Source organism: Athene cunicularia (genome assembly GCF_003259725.1).
Source record: "Athene cunicularia isolate RWA chromosome 4 unlocalized genomic scaffold, athCun1 chr4_part3, whole genome shotgun sequence".
NCBI lineage: Eukaryota > Metazoa > Chordata > Aves > Strigiformes > Strigidae > Athene > Athene cunicularia.
In genome coordinates this window covers 16,501,843-16,520,667 of record NW_020799100.1, presented here as the reverse complement: position 1 = coordinate 16,520,667, position 18,825 = coordinate 16,501,843, and the positions used below count along the sequence as shown (strand labels likewise).

The following is an 18,825-nucleotide window of genomic DNA, read 5'->3' as shown; positions in this document are numbered from 1 at the left end:
CGCTCCCCACCTGGGTAGAGCCCCCCGCTCCAGTACAGCCCCACCTGCACCCCTGCCCCAACAGAACCCCCTTCTTTGCCCTGGATCTTCCACCCAAGACTCCCCATTTCTGCTGGGAACCCCCACCCCAGGATGCCCCCAATGTGGCCAGGACCCCCCTGGCAGCCCAGGACCCCCCGGTAGCCCCCACGCTGAGACCCCCCACTCCACCAGCCATAGCCCTGCCAGCCCCCATACTACACCCTGTGTGCCCCCGCACCTCTGGGGTCCTCCCTGGGACCTCTCCACCATGTCCTGGCCCAACTGAGCTCTGGCAGCTACAAGCACCCCAAGGTGCCGCAATAAGGGGGGAGTCCCCTCCAGGGGAGAGGTGTCAGGCATCCCCAGGGATGGGGAGGGGATGACACTGTGGGTGCCAGCCATCTGCCAGAGTGCTGCCTGCACCCGCTCCCGCCCCAGCTCCAGGGGCCGACCCTGAGCTCCAGCCCCAGGGAAGGGTGCGTGGGGCTGGGCCAGGACACCCACTAGCCCATGGGCCAGCACACTGTGGGTCAGCACGGGGGAGGAAGGGTCTTGCGAAGGCAGGGAGAATTTTGTTATTTTGCAAGTCCAGCTGTATCAGGGACACCCCTTTGTGTCCGGTGGGTAGCTGGTGTGTGGGTGCAGGGCTGGCCTCAAGATTTAGTTTGGATGTTACAGAGATGTGGCTCCTGCACCGCTGATGCTCCTACTTCCAGGTAGGAGACAGTGAAGACCACCTCGGCCCACAGCTGAGCAACGTGATGCTTTTCCCATCACCTCGAAGGCGATGGGATGTACAAAGTTGCCAGCAGAACCAGGCATCCCATCGCTGAGCCCGCCGCACCACCCCACATCCCCTCCTGTCTGCCCCACCTGCGGTCCAGGCCCAGGGAGGCCAGCTGAGCTCCACACCTCCATCACCAGCACAGCGGTGGGAACATGAGGCTGGCTGGGTTGCTTCGCACATCAGTGGCCATGGGGCTCCCTGCTCTGCCCATGCGGTGGCACCCAGCACCAGCCCTGCCTGTCCCCCACGAGCAGCGGGGCGAGCGCAGGCAGCTGCCGGCGCGGTGCTGCACACGCGCTGTCTCTCCTGAGCGCACGCTGCCTGCCAGATTACTCAGTTCAGCCTGGGCACACGCCGGCTGGCTGGGAGGGATGGGACAAGGCAAGGAGTGTTTGAGGTCGGCCAGTTTTCCCTGGTTTAGGCAGACCAGGAAGTCTTAGGTAACTTTGAAAAGACACTCGGTGTTCATCCCTTGGCAGCCAGGCCAACTCGCAAGGAGGTGCCCACACTAATGGCAAGGATGCTGTGTCCATCGCTTGCCTGGCCACATGCAAGCCAAAAGCATGAAACCCCAGCCCCAAATCCACTTTTCCCCATTTTACCATGCTGGAAGCATTACCAGGGCTATCGAGCTTATCAGCGGCAGAGCTGGGAATAAAACCGCCTGAGACCTTGGAGGCTGTGTCTCCCCCAACAGCAGCTCCTGCACAGAAGCAATCCCAGCCTCTGCAGCTGCTCAGCGCTTTTCCTTCCAAAGCTGAACAGCTGCTTCGGGAAGCCACAAACACCATGAGCTCACACGGACTGGCCCGACCGGCTGTGGTGGGAGACCTACGTGTGACCGCTCAGCTCTGGTATGATAGTTACATATTTTCAAGCTGGTTTTGGAAAACAGCCTCTCCAAAAAAAAACCTAGCAGGGCAAAGGGCAAAGGAAGCAGCGTCCAAGATAAGGAGCCTGCTCGCCAGCTGAGTGGCTCAGGAGGACGCCCTGGGTGGGAGCTGTGCACGGGCCATGGCTGCTCCTGGCTGGACGCACAGCCGGCGACGGCACATCGTGTGGCGCTGCCAACTGCGCCCACACCTCTGTATTAGCAGCAAGAGCAACTTGCAATTTATACCATTTATGCAACTTCCATTTATCCAAATTAAAAGCATCCCCCAGGAGTCTGGCAGGTCACCAAGCTCTCGGCTGAGCAATGCCTGGGCTCCGACTCATCGTATTTTTAATTTCATCTTCCCCTGCTTCATGATGAAATACTTAAGAGTAATTGTTTAAGCAGTCAAGAATTCCAATCCCATGTCCAGAAGCCCTGGCAGACATCAGGGGAATGGACGGACGAAGCTTCACAGCGCTTCCCACACCGGTTATTATCCCATTTTCTGACCCAAGCACGGAGAGGCAGTGGGTTGTTTTCTGGTTCATGCTGTGAGTCACCCCTCAAGCCTAACCCTACCTGTCCACAGCTCAGCCCTGTAAACAGCAGACCGTAAAAGCGATCTGTGTCACAGATAGCATCAGCGAGCGATCCTGCCCCCGCTGCCTCCGCCACTCCCTGTGCCTGCCGGCTCAACGCCTGCGCCTCTGCCTGCAAACCCAGCATGGCTCGGGCTGCACAGACACCCCGTGACACGGCTGTCACAGAGCCGCCGGCTGACCTAGAGCTGCGGCAAGCCGGGAGGGCCTGCCCGGGCACTGGGGACATCCCACCCTGGTGTTCTCATGTGCAGTGGCTGGATTCTGGGCCAGCAGAGCAGGCAGCTGCTGGCTGACCCTTGCTCTGAGCCCTGCCAGAGCAGCCCCTGGGCTGTGGAGCTGGGGTCTGGATGGGTGAAGTGACATCCAACATGTGTGAAGCTGTCATGGAAGTGACATAGAAGTTAAACCTATGGTGCCAAACAGAGGGTGACTGTGCTGGCATCTCTAGGACTGCTTAGGAAAGCGAGGGTGTCTAGATGGGTTGCAGGTGACTTCTGTTACAGCAGCACCTAGAAGCTCATGTGTTTTGCAGACCTCACTGTCAGGAGCTGGAATAAGAGAGAAAGGAAGAGGGAAGGAGAGAACGCTGTTTTCTTTGCACAAGGGTGGCCCCGTGCCTTGCTGCAGGCACCAGCATTCAGGAGTCTCCCCCAACCCGGGGATGCCCAGGGCATCCATGTGTGGATGGATGTCAGTCCTCCCGTTCCCAGAAATGCCTGCCCTGTCCTGGAGGCCATCCCAGCTTCATTATTTTCTTAATCCCAGCCTTCATTCTTTTTTTAATCCCAGTGTTCACACAATGCACTTTGAACACAGGGCCGTGGCTGTGGTGGCTGCCTGCTGTGTGAAACGTGGGGTTTGCTGTGCAGTTTTTCCAGCCCCTTGCGTGCCTGTGGACGAGCAAGGGCATTAGTGTGTGAGAGCCTGGGCTGTACGTGGGGTGGGAGCAGGCTCCCTCACTGGCTCTCACTCTGAAAATAGCCATGTCTGCTTTACACATGCCTGCCTGGCAGCTCAGCTCCTGTAAAAGGAGAAAAAAAAAAAAAAAAAAAAGGCTTGGAAGTGGCAGGTTGCTCTGTGTCAAAGCCCTTAAAGAACCCAGGCGGGGAGAGCTGCCGGCGTGCTCCCGCAAGCTCTCATCTCCTCTGCCCAGGGCACTGCCACCGCACTAGGACCCGGAGCAGATGCCGCTCCCAGGGCGCTCGCTGGGACATGCCAAGTGCATGCTGTGTCTTCCCAAATATAGCCCTGCACACAGAGGTGGAGGCAGCTGCTCGGGCTGCGGGGACGGCCGGGCTCTGCTCCCCCCATGCTGCCCTTTGGGATCTGAAACCTCCCCGCTTCGTGCTGAGGACTAAATACTCAGCTGATACTGCATGGAGCGATGGTGGGGATGCGTTGATCCCCCAAAAGACCCCGTGTGCTGAGTGAAGGGGAAATCACGCCGCACTGCCCAGCTCGGCAGGCAGTGAGCCGGGGACACAGAGCCACGCTGCCCTGACCGGCAGGGCTGGCAGCTGGGAGGCTCCCAGGAATCTGTGAGCTGGGAACTTTTTACTTAGTTTGGAAATAGCTTTGCAAATGACTGGTTCTCACAAGCTAAACTGTTTGGATTTTGCATTGCTGTCTCAATAACTCAGCTGTATTTTTTCCTGTCCCAGCAGTCTGTGGAATAGTTTCTGGTTGGGGAAATATTTTTTCCATTTGCTTCATCATGAGATTGCTTTTGCCGCTCCACTTCCCTGTCCAGTTTCACTCCCTTATACTGCTGGAAGAAAAACCCGTGTCTGCCCTGAGGACGTCATCCCTCACTGCAGGCTGGAGGCTGTGCTGAGCCCACTGCCGGGCAAGGTGAGGCCAGAGCCAGGGTGCTCCTCTGGCATGGGCCACAGCACTGCTGCCTCACAGCTGAGATCCTTTAACAAGAAAACAGTTACCTTCTTCGGGTGCATTTATAGGTCTCTGTGATAATTGCACATTTTGAAGTCATGCCTCTTTGGCTATAGCCCCAGCTCAGGCAGCAGGTGAAGCAGGAAGGGTTAAAATTATTTTTAATTAACTGATTTCCTTGGTCCCACCTGCTGTAAGAGTATACAGTCCTGGCACCCTGGCAGTGTGCTAACCCAGCCAGGCTGCGACTGCGCGTGCCCAGGCATCCTGGCAGGCAGGAGGGATGGTTTACACTCTCCTTTCCCCATGCTTTGCTGCAGGGAAGCAGCAGGAGCACTGTAACCCTCTCAGCAAAACCACTGCAGGAGCCCGGGTAGGGCTTATACCCACGGCAGGGGCATTGCAGAGCCGCGTGCACGGTGCAGGAGCGAGCTGGCAGCTTCCCCACGCAGCAGGGAGCAGAGCAAATCCCAGCAGAGGAGCTTGCGCTCCAGTCCAAGCCTCTGCTGGGAATTTGTGTTTGCTCTGGCTGGGAAGCACCCAGTCAGAAGCGGGGTGAAAAGCAACCATCTCCCTGCACGCTTCCTCCCCTGCTGCTGCGTCTGCTGCAGGGTGGTGGTACCGGAGGCAGGGGAGCAAAGAACGCTCCAGAAAAACAACCTCCCTTGCCCAAAATAGCTCACAAAATGGTTGCTGGCCTGGTGGTGGTGAGCACAGCCGGTTTGCACCACGGCCTCTGCCCTTTGTGCCGGCGCAGAGGCCACGGTGCAAACCAACCCCCTCCCCGCCGCCACGCCAGCCCACCAGCAAACATCCCCGGTGCCCCAGTTCACCACCACCAGGTCTCCGTGGCACAGGCTGTAATTATCTTGTGTTTGCAGCCTGACCACGGGGTGTTCGCCTGTAATTAGCTCTGGGGATTTAGGAGCTCGTATGATCTGGGGTCATCATAAGCCACCAGAGCCGTGCTGGGATTTAAAGGGACGATGCGGCTATTTGCATATCTACCGCCTCGGTGTGCTGCGGCCGTCGTCTGATGCGTTAAATAGAAAGATGAGTCCCTCCCCAAAGCCTGTGCATGTCCTCGCCCTGTCATGGATGCCTTTTTGGGCAGAGACGATGCGGTTCCAAGCAAAGCAGGAGAGCTTGCGAATATTTCCACCAGGTCTTGTCCTTGTTGTCACCTCAGTTTTGGTGACAACCCAGCTCAGTGCTCTCAGTACATGCTATAGGCAGCCCCTATAGCTCTGCACTGCCCACTGCTTTCCCTTGTAAGCTGTCATTCCCCATGTGCAAGCTCCCCAGCCCTGCCACTGCCGTCCCCCCGACTCTGCTCCTCACCCCAGGGGTCTCAGGCGGGGGTCCCAATGTGCCCGATGCTGGCTTGGGCGCGTACTCACGGGGTCTAGGGAAGGCGAGGCAGGGCAGCACGCCAGCCCGCGTCCATCTGCGCTTCTCCGCGGTCCCTCTGATTTCGCCTCCTTCCCTCGCCTGTGACACTCCAGTGGGCAAAAATAAACCCAAAACACGTGCCGCCTTCCGGGAAGTGATGCCAGGGGCCAAGCAGCCCCAGTGCCCTGGGCACAGCCCTCACTCAGGGGCTCCCAGTGGCACCAGTGGCACTAGATGGTCCAGCCCAACACGGTGCTGGGGCACAGTCCAGTAGCAGCTCCGGCGAGGAACATCTCCAGTTATCCACCAAGATAATAAATTCTGCCTTAGAGTTTCTCACCTGGCAACAGTCACCAAGGAAACCTGGACGGCTGCTGCGGGTCTCCACTGGCACTGCCCGGGGGGGGTCCCCACAGCGCTGGCAGGGGGGCTCTGGCTGCACCCCGGCCGGCCGGCTACACAGGCGAAAGGCCAGCTGCCTGCTCTGTAACCTGAGCCCAGGCCCGGCAAAATGCCCATCGATCTGGGCTTGGCCCTCACACCGCCTCTCTGGAGTCGAGTGTGGGTTTCACCAGTTTTGAGGTGGTTTTTGAGGTTTTCCCAGCCATACGTCTGCATCAGGAGGGGCAACCTGGAGCTGCCTCAGGCACCCAGGGAGTTTCCCTGTCAACGGCGATGGTTTGGCCGGGGATTAAAAGCAGCAGGGCCCAAGTGCTCAGAGATCTCTGGAAATCCATAGGTGTCAGAGGGAGACCAGCTCTTGCTGCCCCTCAAGGAGGCCATGCCACTGCATCCAGGGCTGCCTGCCACATGGTGCTTCCTTATTTATAGCACTCGTGGTCATTTCGCCAGCCCCTTGCTGCCTGCAAACCTGGTGCGGCCGCTGGTCCCAGCAGGCTGCTGGCACAGACACAGGAGGAACCGGGAAAAGCCATCAGGCTGGGGACAGGGCTCTCTCCCTGGGCCAGGCTAAGGCAGCTGAGGTGCAGGCACTGCCCCACCACCAGCGACATGGGGGGTAAACAGTCACCCCAAATATTGTTTCAAGTGGCTGTGATATCAGTATGGAAACTCCCTCCATCAATCATTAACCACACATGGCTCCAGGCCCGTGGCATGGCTCCAGGGCAACTCCCTCGCCCAGGGGAGGGGGTCAAACATTCCAGCAGTATGCAGGGTTGGAGAGAGAGGCCATACCCAGCCTGGGCTTGCACCTCTGGGGCCATCCCGGAGCTGTGGGTCACCTGGCAGCATCTCAGCATCCTCGGCTCATGGCTGGGTCTCAGCTGACCAAGGTAGTGCTGCTGGCACTGGTAGTTCAGCATGGACCTTTGTGAGCCAGCGGGATCTCTCTTTGGTCCCCCGTGAGCTTTTGGAGGATCTCATGTCCTTGTTCCTCCAGACCCACTCACCCACAGCTCCTGCAGCTCAGACATCCCCGTGTGGCCTCTTCTCCTTTGCACACAACAGCGGCAGCGTGCCAGGGAGGGCAGCCCCGGCTGGGGAAAGCAGCAGGAAACCTGAGGAGCAAGATAAGAGCTTCAGGGTTGCAGATCAAGGAGTTGGGGTTTTTTTTGGCTTCGCTCCCTGCGCCATTGTCCAAAGGTCCCCACCACCTCCGTGCTCCCATCCAGGTGCCTGCTCAGGCTGGTTGATATTTTGGTTTCAAGCAGCACAGGACCTGCTGCTGCTCAGGGGATGCCTTATCAGGCCATGAAATACAATCAGTGAGTGGTGATGTCCCCCAGCCCCGTGCAGAGGGGACCCCAGGGTGGGCAGCAGAGCCATGCACACTCTGCAGGGGCTGCAAAGAAACATCTACGCAGAGACTAGGCAGCGAGGAGCCAGGAACGCAGTTCCTTAGAGGAGACACTAATTCAGCTGGAAACCCCACGTGGGCTGTCAGGTGATGTTCCCACCACAAGTCATTTAAGCCAGCGATGGAAGCACGAGGCTGCCCAGAGCTGTGTGGGTAATGCAGTGCCATGTCCTGCTGCCCAGCATGGTGAGCTGCCCTGCAGCACTCCATGTCCCAGAGGCCACCCGCCTGGGCCGACCCACCAGGATTAAAGAGGTTGTGAGGAGTAAGTAATTTAAATCCAGATTAGATTTAAGCAGCTGCTAGGAAAAGGGGATGTGAGCAGGGGCCACGCAGTGGGGACGAGCGGGTGAGAGCCTGACTGGACTCCTGCCATGCAAGGAGGGGCTGCTGGGGCAGGGCCTGGCTGGGGGGTCCGTGCCCGGGGGGTATTGCCCACGGGGCTGGGGTTTGTCCCCAGGCTTGGCTTGTGTGCAGCAGGCTGGAGGCAGCAGCTCCCCACCATGAGGGGAGATGCTCCCTGCCATGGGGAGAAAGCCCAGGCAGGACGAAGCACAGAGACACGCCGGACTGCTCGCTTCGTAGGTGCCGAAGAGAGGCCATCCCTCCGCGCAGGGCTGCCGAGCATGTTCCACCTCTTCTCCCACTGCTGGTCGTGGCTGCAGGCCATACAGGAACCCATCAGGTAGGTCCCCGTGCCCATCCCTTTGGGGTCCCTGCAGGGCACAACATTTACCTACGTGTTTACCAGTGAGGGCACTGGTGTGGTAACACTAGGAGAGAGGCGCCCATTGCAGGAACCGTCCCCAAACCGCAGGGCAGGGCCTCGCCACCCCTCCAGCAGGCAGGAGCTGGGCAGGCAGGGGAGCGTGGCGGGCAGGGGTGCGCATGCAGGAACACTCCCGGTGGGATTCCCCCTGTGCAAAGTCAGCAGCTCCCCAAGAAAGCTGAGGAGGATGAACTGAAACACCTGCCGTGTTTGCCTGTGTTGGGAGGCATTCCGGGTTCATTCCCCGGGAATGGCACTGCACCCGCCTGGGCAGACTCTGCGGGCGGCAGGGGGGTTTATGGCCCTCTCCTACCAGCCAGGATGTGTCCCGTGATGTGGGAGGTGGAGCCGCCCTGCCCACACAGCCTGGTCTGTATGGTTTAGGAAGAAAACAATGCTGCTAATTACTACGATGGCTTGTCAAGCAAAAGGCAAAAGTTCTGTGCGTGGCTTCGGTGGAGCACGTCACTGGAGACCAAATAGGACTGTTTAGCAGCAGGAAAAACCTCCTGAGTCCAAGCAGAAGCTTGTAAAATGTCCTTACTACCTCTCCCTAGCTGTGTATCCCCATAACTGACTGACAAGGAGGGACACCAAGAGCAATCATTAACTGGTTGCATATAAGGAACAACCGTTTTGGACTGTGCATATCATGCTTAATCCTATATGACATGAAAAGAAATCCTTGCCGTGGGAAGCACATTGAAGGCCCCACAGTGCGGCTGTCCCGCGGTGCAGGGCTGGCTCCGGGTACCTGTGCACGCCCTCTTCTCCCTCTCCTGGGCACCTGGGACTGTTTGCTTTCACCCCCAGCTCTGCCAGAGCCTGTGACACCATCCTGCCCCTCTCCTAGCCCAGGCACGATCACCACCCACAGGGTGTCTTGTCTGGGAGCCCTGGGGCCAGCAGTGGTCACCGCTCCCCAGACAGCACAGCCTTTCCTGGGGATGCTCACCCCCTGTTGTCACTCCCCAGGAAGGTGACCCTCCTCGTCCTGGGGCTGGACAATGCGGGGAAAACCTCCGTCATCATGGACATAGAGAGAGGTGAGGAGCAGCACAGCCCCAGAGCCGGCCTCGGCTGGAGGCAGCAGCTTTATCGACCTTTGCAACCAAGTGCTCGAGCCTTGAAGGACCGAGACCCTTGAAATAACAGCAGCTGTGCTGGGGGAAGTGTGCAGGGCACCGGCTGTGGCCTGGGCAGCGCTGGGAGCGGGATGTGACTGGGGGAGGAGGGGGGACACGCCGCAGGGATGCTCCCGGGCTCCCTGCGCCAGCTCTCTGCCCTCTCCCCCACGCAGCGCTGGGCGGCGAGGTGCTGCCTGTGGGGCAGCCCGGCCAGACCCGCCTGCGGGTGGACAGGTTCGAGGTGACGCTGGTGGACCTGCCCGGGGGCCAGCGCTCCCGCAGCGCCTGGCGCAGCCACTACAGCGCGGCCCACGGGCTCCTCTTCGTCCTGGACTCCAGTGACCTGGCGCGGATGGAGGAGGCCCGCAAGGTCCTGAGCCGCGTCCTGAGCCATCCCGACATCTCTGGGAAGCCGATCTTACTGTAAGGCCGAGTCCCTGGGATGTGACTTGTCAGGTTTGGGGTGGCGGGTGGGGGGGAATGGGAACTTGTTGCTGGGGTTGTGGGGCACGTGGCCGAGCTGCTGCGGGGATGTGCACCGGTCCCGTTATCTCCGTTAGTTTTGCTTGCAGGTTGGCTGAGAGCAGAGCGGGGTCCTGGGGGTCTGTCCAGGAAAGAGGAACATCTCTGAGCATCTCCGCAGGGGCTGATGCATGGAGGTGATGGAGGACTGCAGACGCGCCAGCAGCAGTCCTCTCCGCTGGTTTGGTGACAAACACATCCTTGCTCAGATGCGGTGCCTGAAATTTTGTATTTCTCCATCCAGCGCAGGGCATGAAAAAGAAAAAGAAGAGGAAAATCAAGAATAAAATCAAGAACCAGGAGCCTGCTGTGGAGCAGCAGCGTGAGGAGGTCTCAAGCACCTTTGGTTCGTATTTCCCAGGCCAAATTTTGCTGAAAAGCACCAGGGGGCCTGGCCTGCTGGCAGCAGGGTATGAGCTGTGCAGGAGCCCTTGGCCATGGGGTGCTCGATGTGGGGACAGGCACAAGCAAGTGCTGCTGCAGGGCAAGGTGGGGGCTGTGGGGAAGGCAGATGCTGCTGCCTCTGCCTTCTGGTGGGGTGCAGGGAGGCCACACGAGTGCACTGTGCTGGAGCCTGGGGTGTCCTTGCAGCCCCCACTCAGCACAGGCTGGCCCCTGTGTTAGTGTCTGACCGCTTCCCTTCCTCCCCAGACTTGTACCGCCAGGCAATACTGGCTCTGAAGATGAGGCAGGAGCAGAGGAAGCAGCCGTCTGCCATCGCCCCCTGAGCAGGGAAGGCACATCCCGGGGGATGTGTGGTCCCAGGGGACCACAGACTGCAGTGACAACACACTCATGCAGGGTTTCTGGGGTGCTTGGCCAGGGCTGGCAGTCCTGGGCAACAAGTTCTGGGTCATGAACAGCATCGTAGTCCTCTGCATGGCTTGAAAACCAGGGATCTGCAGGAGCGAGCCAAAAGTCCCTTTGTAAGATGTCTCTCTGGCAGCGGGGCTGCAAACCCACTTGAAAAGGGAATTGCCAGCCACTTGCTGACCCCGTGTTAGTATTCTGTGGAAGATTCGTTCTGAACCCAACAGAGTCTATGGAAGAGAGGAAGATCAGAGCAAATGCCCAGGGGAAAAGCCTGTATCTTGAATTGCTCTATGACCAGGCAAGCTGTCTTCACAGGTCAGGGCCTGACTTGGCCCCTCATTCAGTCCCTGGCTGCTGCCTGGACAAGTCTCATTTCTTGCTAGTGAAGATGGGAAGACAGTCACAGGATGGTCTGCAGAAGAGCTTCACCCGGCCCCCAGCCACCTCTGGCAGGGCTGTCAGGAGCTCCCTCACACAGTGGAGGAGGGTGATGCCCATGCGGTCTGAGCATCTTTGCAGCCTGTCAGTGAAGGTTTAGTTCAGTGGCAGCTGGTGGTGGAGGCTGCTGGAGGCTCTTTCCCCAGGATCGTTCCTCCTGATCCTGCCATCCTCCCAGGAAGGACAGTGGTCACCTGCAGGTGACACCAAATCCTCCCATGTCACTGACAGACTGGCACCCTGAAGCCCCAGGCAGTCCCTGATCTATGTTCAGCTCAGTTCTGAGACAGGACAACGAGCAGCATCTGCATCCCAACACAACCCGTCTGTGACATGCATCGTGTCTGGCAAAGCTGTGGTGTCGCGGGGACTGGGTCATGCCAGAGAGCTCGTACTGCCTGGCTCTGTCTGAGTGCTCAAGCAGGGAAACCAACCGTTGGCCCTGGAAACACTTACGTGAAGTCAGGAGTGCAGCAGTTTTTTTTCTCCATAGCTCCAACAGCGTGAGTCATCTCTGATTAACAGGCGATGCCTTTGTGGTCCAGGGAAGAAAAATCACTAAAGCCCTTCCCTCAGCAGGGCTGAAAAGAAAGGAAACTCTCGCTCCTCTGCCTTGCCAGTCCGCTGTAAAGTTCTGTCTAACTGCCAGATTCAACTGTCAGTGACTATTGGGATTAACTGTAAATAAATTGTAAATAACAAGAGCACAAATTAATTCTGGCCTGTAAATACAGCACTTTAAGTAAACTTTTCTCTGTCTGGTGGAGATCCCTGTGGTGCTGGTGCTGTGGGCGATGTGGGAGGGCAAAGTGGGGACCTGTGCCTGTGGCGGAGCCCCTTCTCCCGGGGTGGGTCAGGTCCATTTGCGTCCCCGCGGGGGCCAGCCCAGGCTTCTTCCGCGGGGGTCACGGATGTCAGCGGGGCCATGGGGAGAGAAACATTAACACTTTATCCTCTTTAAACGCCTCCTTCTCACACACCCACTGGGTCTGGGAAGAGGCAGTTGTTGCTGGCACCCCAGGCCAGCCCATGGCCATGCTGGGACTGAGCCTCGCTCGCTGCAGCTCCAAAATCGTGTGGGGAGAGGGAGCTGAGCGGGTTTGGGAGCGTCCGGCAGCCAACTGCCTCTGGTGCTCCCTGTGGCTCCTGGCAGTGTGGCTCCTCAGCACGGATGTCGGCAGCCATGTGGGGACACAGCATGACAAAACTGGAGAAGAGACCCAGTGAGACAAGTCCAGAGGCAGAACTGGCCCAGCTGGTGCTGCTGGGCAGCTGAATGAAACTTCCCCTGGGAGCCAGCTGTAAGAAACCGGTTAGGTTGATCTAACGCACTTTCCCCTAACATAACAATCTCAAGTGAGTGGTGCAGACAGGCAGTTCAAATATTTGAAAATCAAACTCCCTTATCCTGGTGTTTCTATGGCTGCAGAGCAGCTGATCCCTACTACAATCAGGAATACAACTTTTATCTTCTTTAAGAAGTGAGCAGCAACAACTGCATGTTAAAAATGGTCTATCTCCAAGCCAGAAACATCTCAGAAATGAGATCTTGAGATCTATGTGATCAGACATAAACCAAAACATATTAATTACTCATGTCATAAAGTAATGGGCTGGGTTGCTCCTGCCATGCGTGAAAAGCAGGGGCTGTAGCAGGGGGTGCACGCCTGGGGCAGGCAGGGTGGGGAAAGCTCCTTTTCCATCATTTTCCTCCTGCTATTCATCTTACAGCCCAAAAGCTGGATAACCAGCAAGGGGAGGTCTCTGGGAGGTATGGTCCTCGGTGGCCCTGCCTGCTGCCAGCCCGGTGAGGTGCAGCTCTGCCCAGGCCGGTCCCAGCGTGTCCGATCTGCTGGCGGGTGCACCGAGGCCAGGCGTGGTGCCCAGCAGCGGTGCTTGCCTTGAGGAGACATCCCCAAAAATGAGGTGATGTGGCACCCTCCCAAGAATCTTGGGTTTGTTGGAAAGCACTGGAACTCCAAATATGCCAAGAAACACGAAGCGATGCAACAGCAACTGCCCCGGGGAGGCCCATCCTCTGTCTACTGATGCAGAAAGTAAAAGCTATCAACAGCATTTTCTTCAGGGAGGACTGGAGCCAGCTGGGTGATGCAACTGTGCTTTGCATTTAAGTATTTTTGTATTATCTAGCACATCCTTCTTTTCAGGTTTCCAGAGGAGCTGTCTCCAGAGGACTGGCTTAGGCAAAACCTGGTTCCTGCTTATCCACGAGCATTTTTGTGATGCCTCAGCCTGGGCTGCAGCTGCATTTGTTGCAAAGTGGTGATGCAGAAGCGTGCGTGAGTTTTGTGTGTCTGCAGTCCACTTCCCCTCAGTGGTGTTTCTTCAGGCAAACTGCGGCTCCTGTCATGACTCTGTCCATGGCATGTGTCATTCTAAGCCTGAAGAAGAGAGGGAGGGAGGGAGGGAGGGAGGGAGGCTGCACTTGTCCGAGCTTTGCAAAAGTTGGTGAAGGTTTATTTGGTGCCAGGAGGAGACTAAGAGATGTTTCAATGAGTGCCTGTGGGCATACACCTACACTAGGGCACAGCTGGTCCCACCTCCTCATACATTGCTTTGCACAATAGGATTTTTTCCTGATGCCTGTTATCACTATCAAAATTTAATTGCATGGGCTGAAATTTGAAGGGTAGGAGAGAGATTATTGCTCCTTTGGGAAGTGGGGTGGGAAGAGCAGTGCTTGGTCAGTGGTAAAAAAGCTGCCAAGTGCTCCTGTGTACACACATCAAGCTTTCCAGACAGCAGGAAGACCTGGAGGACAGCCTGGCAGAAGGGACCATGCAGCGAGACTGCGGCCCCTCCACCTGCACCCATGGCCCTGCTGTGCTTTTGCCCACTTCTTTATGCTTTGCTTTCTGCCCACTGTCTGGGCTTAGCCAGCAATTACTTTTTATTTTTTAACCCCTTCTTGCTCCTCTCTACCCCCAGGAGAGGATGGGGAAGGAGACATTGACTCTGAGAGCCCCTCTTAGAGCCCTTAACTTGTGCCACAAATGTGGACAGAGCAGGAGGTTCCCCCCATGGCAAGCTAGTGTTAAGATGCACAGGTATCTCTCCTGTATTTTTATATTATCTAGCACATCCTTCTTTTCAGGTTTCCAGAGGAGCTGTCTCCAGAGGACTGGGTTAGGCAAAACCTGGTTACTGCTTCCACAAGCATTTTCATGATGCGTCAGCCCAGGCTGCGGCTGCATTTGTTGCAAAGTGGTGATGCAGAAGTGTGAGTGAGTATTGACATTCACTATCATATTTTATTTATAAAAACTCAATTGTGTATTTTTCCCCCTAGACGAGCCTTTCTAGGGGAGTGTGAGCCCCTGTGGGTCATTTCCAGCTTTTGGATGCAGAGATCCTTTGGGACTCAGCCTTCTTCATGCCAGCAGTGAGGATGCCCCACACTCGGAGGGGTAGGACAGGGAAGGTGACCCCAGTCCCAGGGTGCTCCACATATTGGGGAGCTGTAGGGTGGCATGACCCAGCAGCAACTAGGCCTGGCGAGGGAAAACAACTGAGACAGATTTGTGACTGTGAAAAAATGTGATGGTTCTTTGTCAACTCCTTCACTAACCCCAAATTACAGAAGTAGTCTTTGAGAGAACTCCAAAAACTACAGGAAGTTGTTTTAGAGAGAGCTTTCCATACACTGGAGATTGGACATTGATTTAGGACTGTAAAGGCAATTAATTGCAAATGAGAGTGATTCTTGCTAATTGGTGTTTTGCAAGGCAAATGCAATGGGTCACATCTTGTGGGGTGCCTTCAGCTGTTCCTCATTCCCCTCCAGCCTCTCTGTAAACCCCATCACGTGTTGTAGGGCATATATATAGCTAGGGCAAGCCTGGGGCTTTCCTGGGGATGGAGCCTGGAATGGTGAAATTTTTTTTGTATACAGCTCTTCTCTCTCTGTTCTGGACCAAAGGTAAAACCAAAAACTGTCTTGCCTCCCCTGCAGCAGCCTCTGCTCCCTGGCTTTGCCGTTCTTTGGGATAAGGCTGGAGGTATCACAAATGTGCTGATCGGGCAGTGCTAAGGTGTGGGCCTCTTTCTCAGATTACGCTGTTGCTAAAGGCTGTTTACAGTATGTATATACTTAAATAAATATCTATGAGTAAGGCTAGTGTATTTTAAACCTTGGAATGGATATTTGAGTTGATAAAAGCCTGGAGTGGATGTGGTTTTGAGCTTGAGAAGTTGGTTGTTATGTACACTTTCTCATGCTTGAAGCTCCTACCCTCTGACTCAGGTGGGCTGTGTGCCAGCATGCTCTTGTGGCAGTTTCCTAGCTGAGTCAGAAAAAGAAGTGTTGGGAAAGACTTCATTTTTTTTTTTTTCTGGGTAAGCACACTAGGGCACAGCTGATTTCCTTGAGATCATTCAAAATACTGAGATGAAAAATGCTGGCATGTGGTATTGGGCAGATTTTGCCCCCCTCCAGCTCTTGGAGGCTGCACATATTGAGTAATGAATAACTGCATAGGGTTGCTTTTGGATTTTTGTTATCAGTTGTAGATCCTCCGTTGTATTGCGTTAAAAAGGAGAGCTGGAGCGTTTTCTGTCATGTACTCTGCAGAATTCTTAGAAAAAATAAGGCTTAATTAGGTGAGAGTAACTTCCCAAGACTCTCTGGATTGTTACGAAAGAGGCTATTAAGACTTTGCAGGGAAAGAGAAGATAAGGACTGGAAATTAAGAAAATATGAAAATTCCCTTTTCTAGGTTAAATGAGCCTTGTTGGAGACATTATTGCTGTCAGGAGGAGGAAGGCTATAATCAAATTTATTTAATGGATATATTTGTCTCAAGGCACAAGGGAATGTGCTAGAATCTGAGGTATATATATTTGTCACATCATGTACCAAATATATTTGTGCTTTTTTTCACCTCTTATAAAAAGCTTGTTTTTAAAAAGGGAAATTCTGTTAACTAAAATTGGTAGTCTTTCTCTTTCATAAATTAACACTCTCTAAGTCACTGCATATTTGAAGAGGTTATTTCCAACTATAAGGGGAAAGTGCCTCTGGAGAAAGACTATCAGTGTATTAATTAGAAGGGCTTTTGCTACAGTATATCACTGGATGTGGAATCAAGAGGCAATTTATTAGCCAAAAGCTTTCATTTTAAAGTCTTCTGCAGCAATCAGAACTCAGGCCTTGTCTGTGAGAGAACTTTCACCTTATTAAACTGCGTTTATATCTCAGTGCAGCTGGGTTTAGCAAGACTCCAAATCCCTGGCCTGTGATTTAAGTCCTTTTCTTGCTACCCAAGTACAGCTGTAGGAAGAGGTTTTAGGGGTGGTTTTGTAGGTATTCTGTAGGTTTTTTTACTGGGTTATATTCATAGGTTGCAAGGAATAACTGCTGCACAGGCTTGCAGCTACCAGCATCTGAACCTGTGCCCTGCTCTAGCAAAGAAAGCTGCTGGTGGAGTGATAAATTGATTTAAAATGGACTTGGGGTGGAGAAAAACATGTGCAGATCCCCTTGCTTAACAGGCCCTGCAGTGTGGATGCTGCTGCTGAGTCAACTCTGTAGTGCTCAGTGCAGGCTTTGAACTTGCCTCTTCTTTCCTTTTCCCAGGAAGGCTGGGGGAAAGCTCAGAGCACTCCCTGGGAGGTCCCTGCTGCAGGTTGCGACTTCCCAGAGGAATTCATAAGTACGAAGCAGAAGTTTTTGGCACAGGCTGCGAAGCAGGACTTTGGAAACTGGCACTGCGTGATGCTCTCCACTGTGCTTGTTGCGCCAATGCTGATCCAGGGGGGAATGGGACATGCAGGCTCCAAGGAAGTACTGAGGCATACCTCCATGCAACCCCCTCTGCAAACAGTTATTGGCTTCCTTCTGTCAAGGGTATTTTGCAAAGTATGATGCAATCCTTCCTTGTCACACCCTTGACATCATGCCGAGGGCTTGCTGGCCCTTCCTGGCCAAGACCTACTTTCTCCAGGCAGATGGGTGCTAAAGGAGGATGAAGCCTACACCATGCCCTGGTGAGGGGCAACGAGGAATACCTAGAGGTGTTGGCAGGACACCCAGATGCAATGTTTGTGTGGCTCTGGCTGCTTTCAGAAAGCAAACTCCTGATCCCATGCCCATTGGTCAAGGTAAGTGAAGACAACTGCAGGGTGGATTTGAAAGTCTTAGATGTGAACAGACAGGGATTCTGCCTTGGGATCTATTGGTAAAAATGTTCTTATGAAACAACATTTGTCACTGAATCAGTGAAGGGTCTGCCCCATTAGGAAGAAGGAGAAAGGAAAAAAATGGATTGTCATCTTGTCCTTGTCATCCCCCCAAGGAAGGCAGGGAATGGTTCCCAGCACATGCCGATGTATCTGTGGGCAAGGACAGAGTCCTGCTAGTCTCTGCAGAGTGCTGTGACTGCAGCAGCCCTGAGCATGAACTCAGACTTTCTCAGATGGTGATGGTTCTCAGGGGGGAAAAAAATTGCTTTGAAAGTGAGTAGCTGTGGTGGTGGTCAACAGCAAGTGCCCTTTCCCCAGTCTTCTTGCCCAATGTGAGCAGGAGCTTCACAAGCAGCAAATCAACAGGCTGGTCATGCCCTTAAAATAAATTAGCTGTCAATCTATATAGTTGGATTAACAAGATGTACTGCAAGCCATCACAACACTAAAGATAAATATCTAGTACTCGTCAAGAGGTGGGATGGACCTTGAAGAGAAGTGATACATCTCCACTGACTTCATACTCCACCAGATACCATAAAAATCCATAAAACGTGTTTAAGACATCGCAAGCCAATTGCATTTTTTCCAAAGACAGGTCTCATCCCCTAACTGGCCACACGATGGCAGAAGAATCAAAGAACGATGCGAAAAAGTGTTGGGTTGTTTTTTTAAAAAAAGCAGTGAGGGTTAACGTGTGTCTACAGGTTAGTGGGGCGGCTGGCTCTTACCTCCTGCTAAACTACCTGCCAAGAACTGGGGTTAAAAAGCCCCCATCGCTGTGTACATTAAAAATAAAGGTTACAGGATGTGAAAACTATTTTGTGAAAGGATTTGGTGGACTCTCCCAAGTTGTGACTAGTGCATAGCAATCCCTCAGGGTCACTCTGATCATGGCCTGGTTGGCAGCCTTCTGAGAACTTATGGGATGTACTAGATAACTAGTTTTTGATGCTAGTTGAAGTGGTGATGGGTCCCAGCTGAGCTGTATTGTGGAAAATTCTCCCTGGGACCTGCCCCTTGTGGTCCCCTTGCCATGGCCAGGGCATGCCTGGATGCAGGATTTTGATGTTCCCTGTGCTGTGTTTGTTATCTACACAGGGACAGGCTGTTTGTGACCTTAAAAGGTGAATTAAAACCAGATTCCCTTGTAAAAGACCTGTGAACTGATGCAGTTCCTACCAGATCAGCAGCTGAATCATGCAGGCTTTTTCAGGGTGTGAAAAAGCCCAGTCAGGGCTGTTTTGCTTTCTCTCTGTGGGACAGTTTCTGCTGAGGTCGAGGTTTTGCTGCCCCAAGGCCACTGTGTCAGCAGCAAAAGGGGGGATGACAGTAGCCTTGATTTCTCCAGTGAAATCATGCCTTTGGCTGTGCAGGGTAAGTAGGGAGATTTGATGGATTTAAATGGTCCAGTCCACAGCAGGAGACTGGTTGTGCTCTGGGTGAGTATGGAGACCAAATGTGCACCTGTACCTGCTTCCCAGCTGTGTTGATTTGCTTCATCTGGGAGCTCCATGGAAGAGGGTCTCTCTGACACTGTAGCCACAGCTGCTCTTGGCAATACATT

General features: G+C 54.6%; 1 protein-coding gene and 1 long non-coding RNA gene across 4 annotated transcripts; both read left to right on the top strand.

Moving 5' to 3' along the window:
• The first annotated feature begins 7,649 nt into the window (after positions 1-7,649).
• Positions 7,650-9,801, top strand: ARL13A (ADP ribosylation factor like GTPase 13A). 3 transcript variants are annotated; one of them, XM_026848852.1, is made up of 4 exons: positions 7,650-7,737; positions 7,974-8,073; positions 9,133-9,203; positions 9,458-9,787. In XM_026848852.1, exons 2-4 carry the CDS (start codon positions 8,015-8,017, stop codon positions 9,709-9,711), a joined length of 384 nt encoding a protein of 127 aa, XP_026704653.1. In that variant the 5' UTR covers positions 7,650-7,737; positions 7,974-8,014; the 3' UTR covers positions 9,712-9,787. The 3 variants fall into 3 exon arrangements, with proteins under 3 accessions (XP_026704653.1, XP_026704652.1, XP_026704651.1); XM_026848851.1 differs by lacking the exon at positions 7,650-7,737 and having other exon boundaries at positions 7,744-8,073; positions 9,624-9,801; XM_026848850.1 differs by lacking the exon at positions 7,650-7,737 and having other exon boundaries at positions 7,744-8,073; positions 9,458-9,778.
• A 13-nt stretch (positions 9,802-9,814) lies between these two features.
• LOC113480228 lies at positions 9,815-11,804 on the top strand. Its single transcript, XR_003398439.1, has 2 exons — positions 9,815-10,152; positions 10,458-11,804. It is a non-coding gene; the product is annotated as an uncharacterized LOC113480228 (long non-coding RNA).
• The last annotated feature ends 7,021 nt before the right edge of the window (positions 11,805-18,825 follow it).

Excerpts from the sequence above, each read along its gene's own strand:
- ARL13A (XM_026848850.1), top strand. The coding sequence starts at position 7,763 with ATGCAAGGAGGGGCTGCTGGGGCAGGGCCTGGCTGGGGGGTCCGTGCC. Across the intron at positions 8,074-9,132 it reads GCCATACAGGAACCCATCAG|GAAGGTGACCCTCCTCGTCC; the intron begins GTAGGTCCCCGT and ends GTCACTCCCCAG. Across the intron at positions 9,204-9,457 it reads CATCATGGACATAGAGAGAG|CGCTGGGCGGCGAGGTGCTG; the intron begins GTGAGGAGCAGC and ends TCCCCCACGCAG.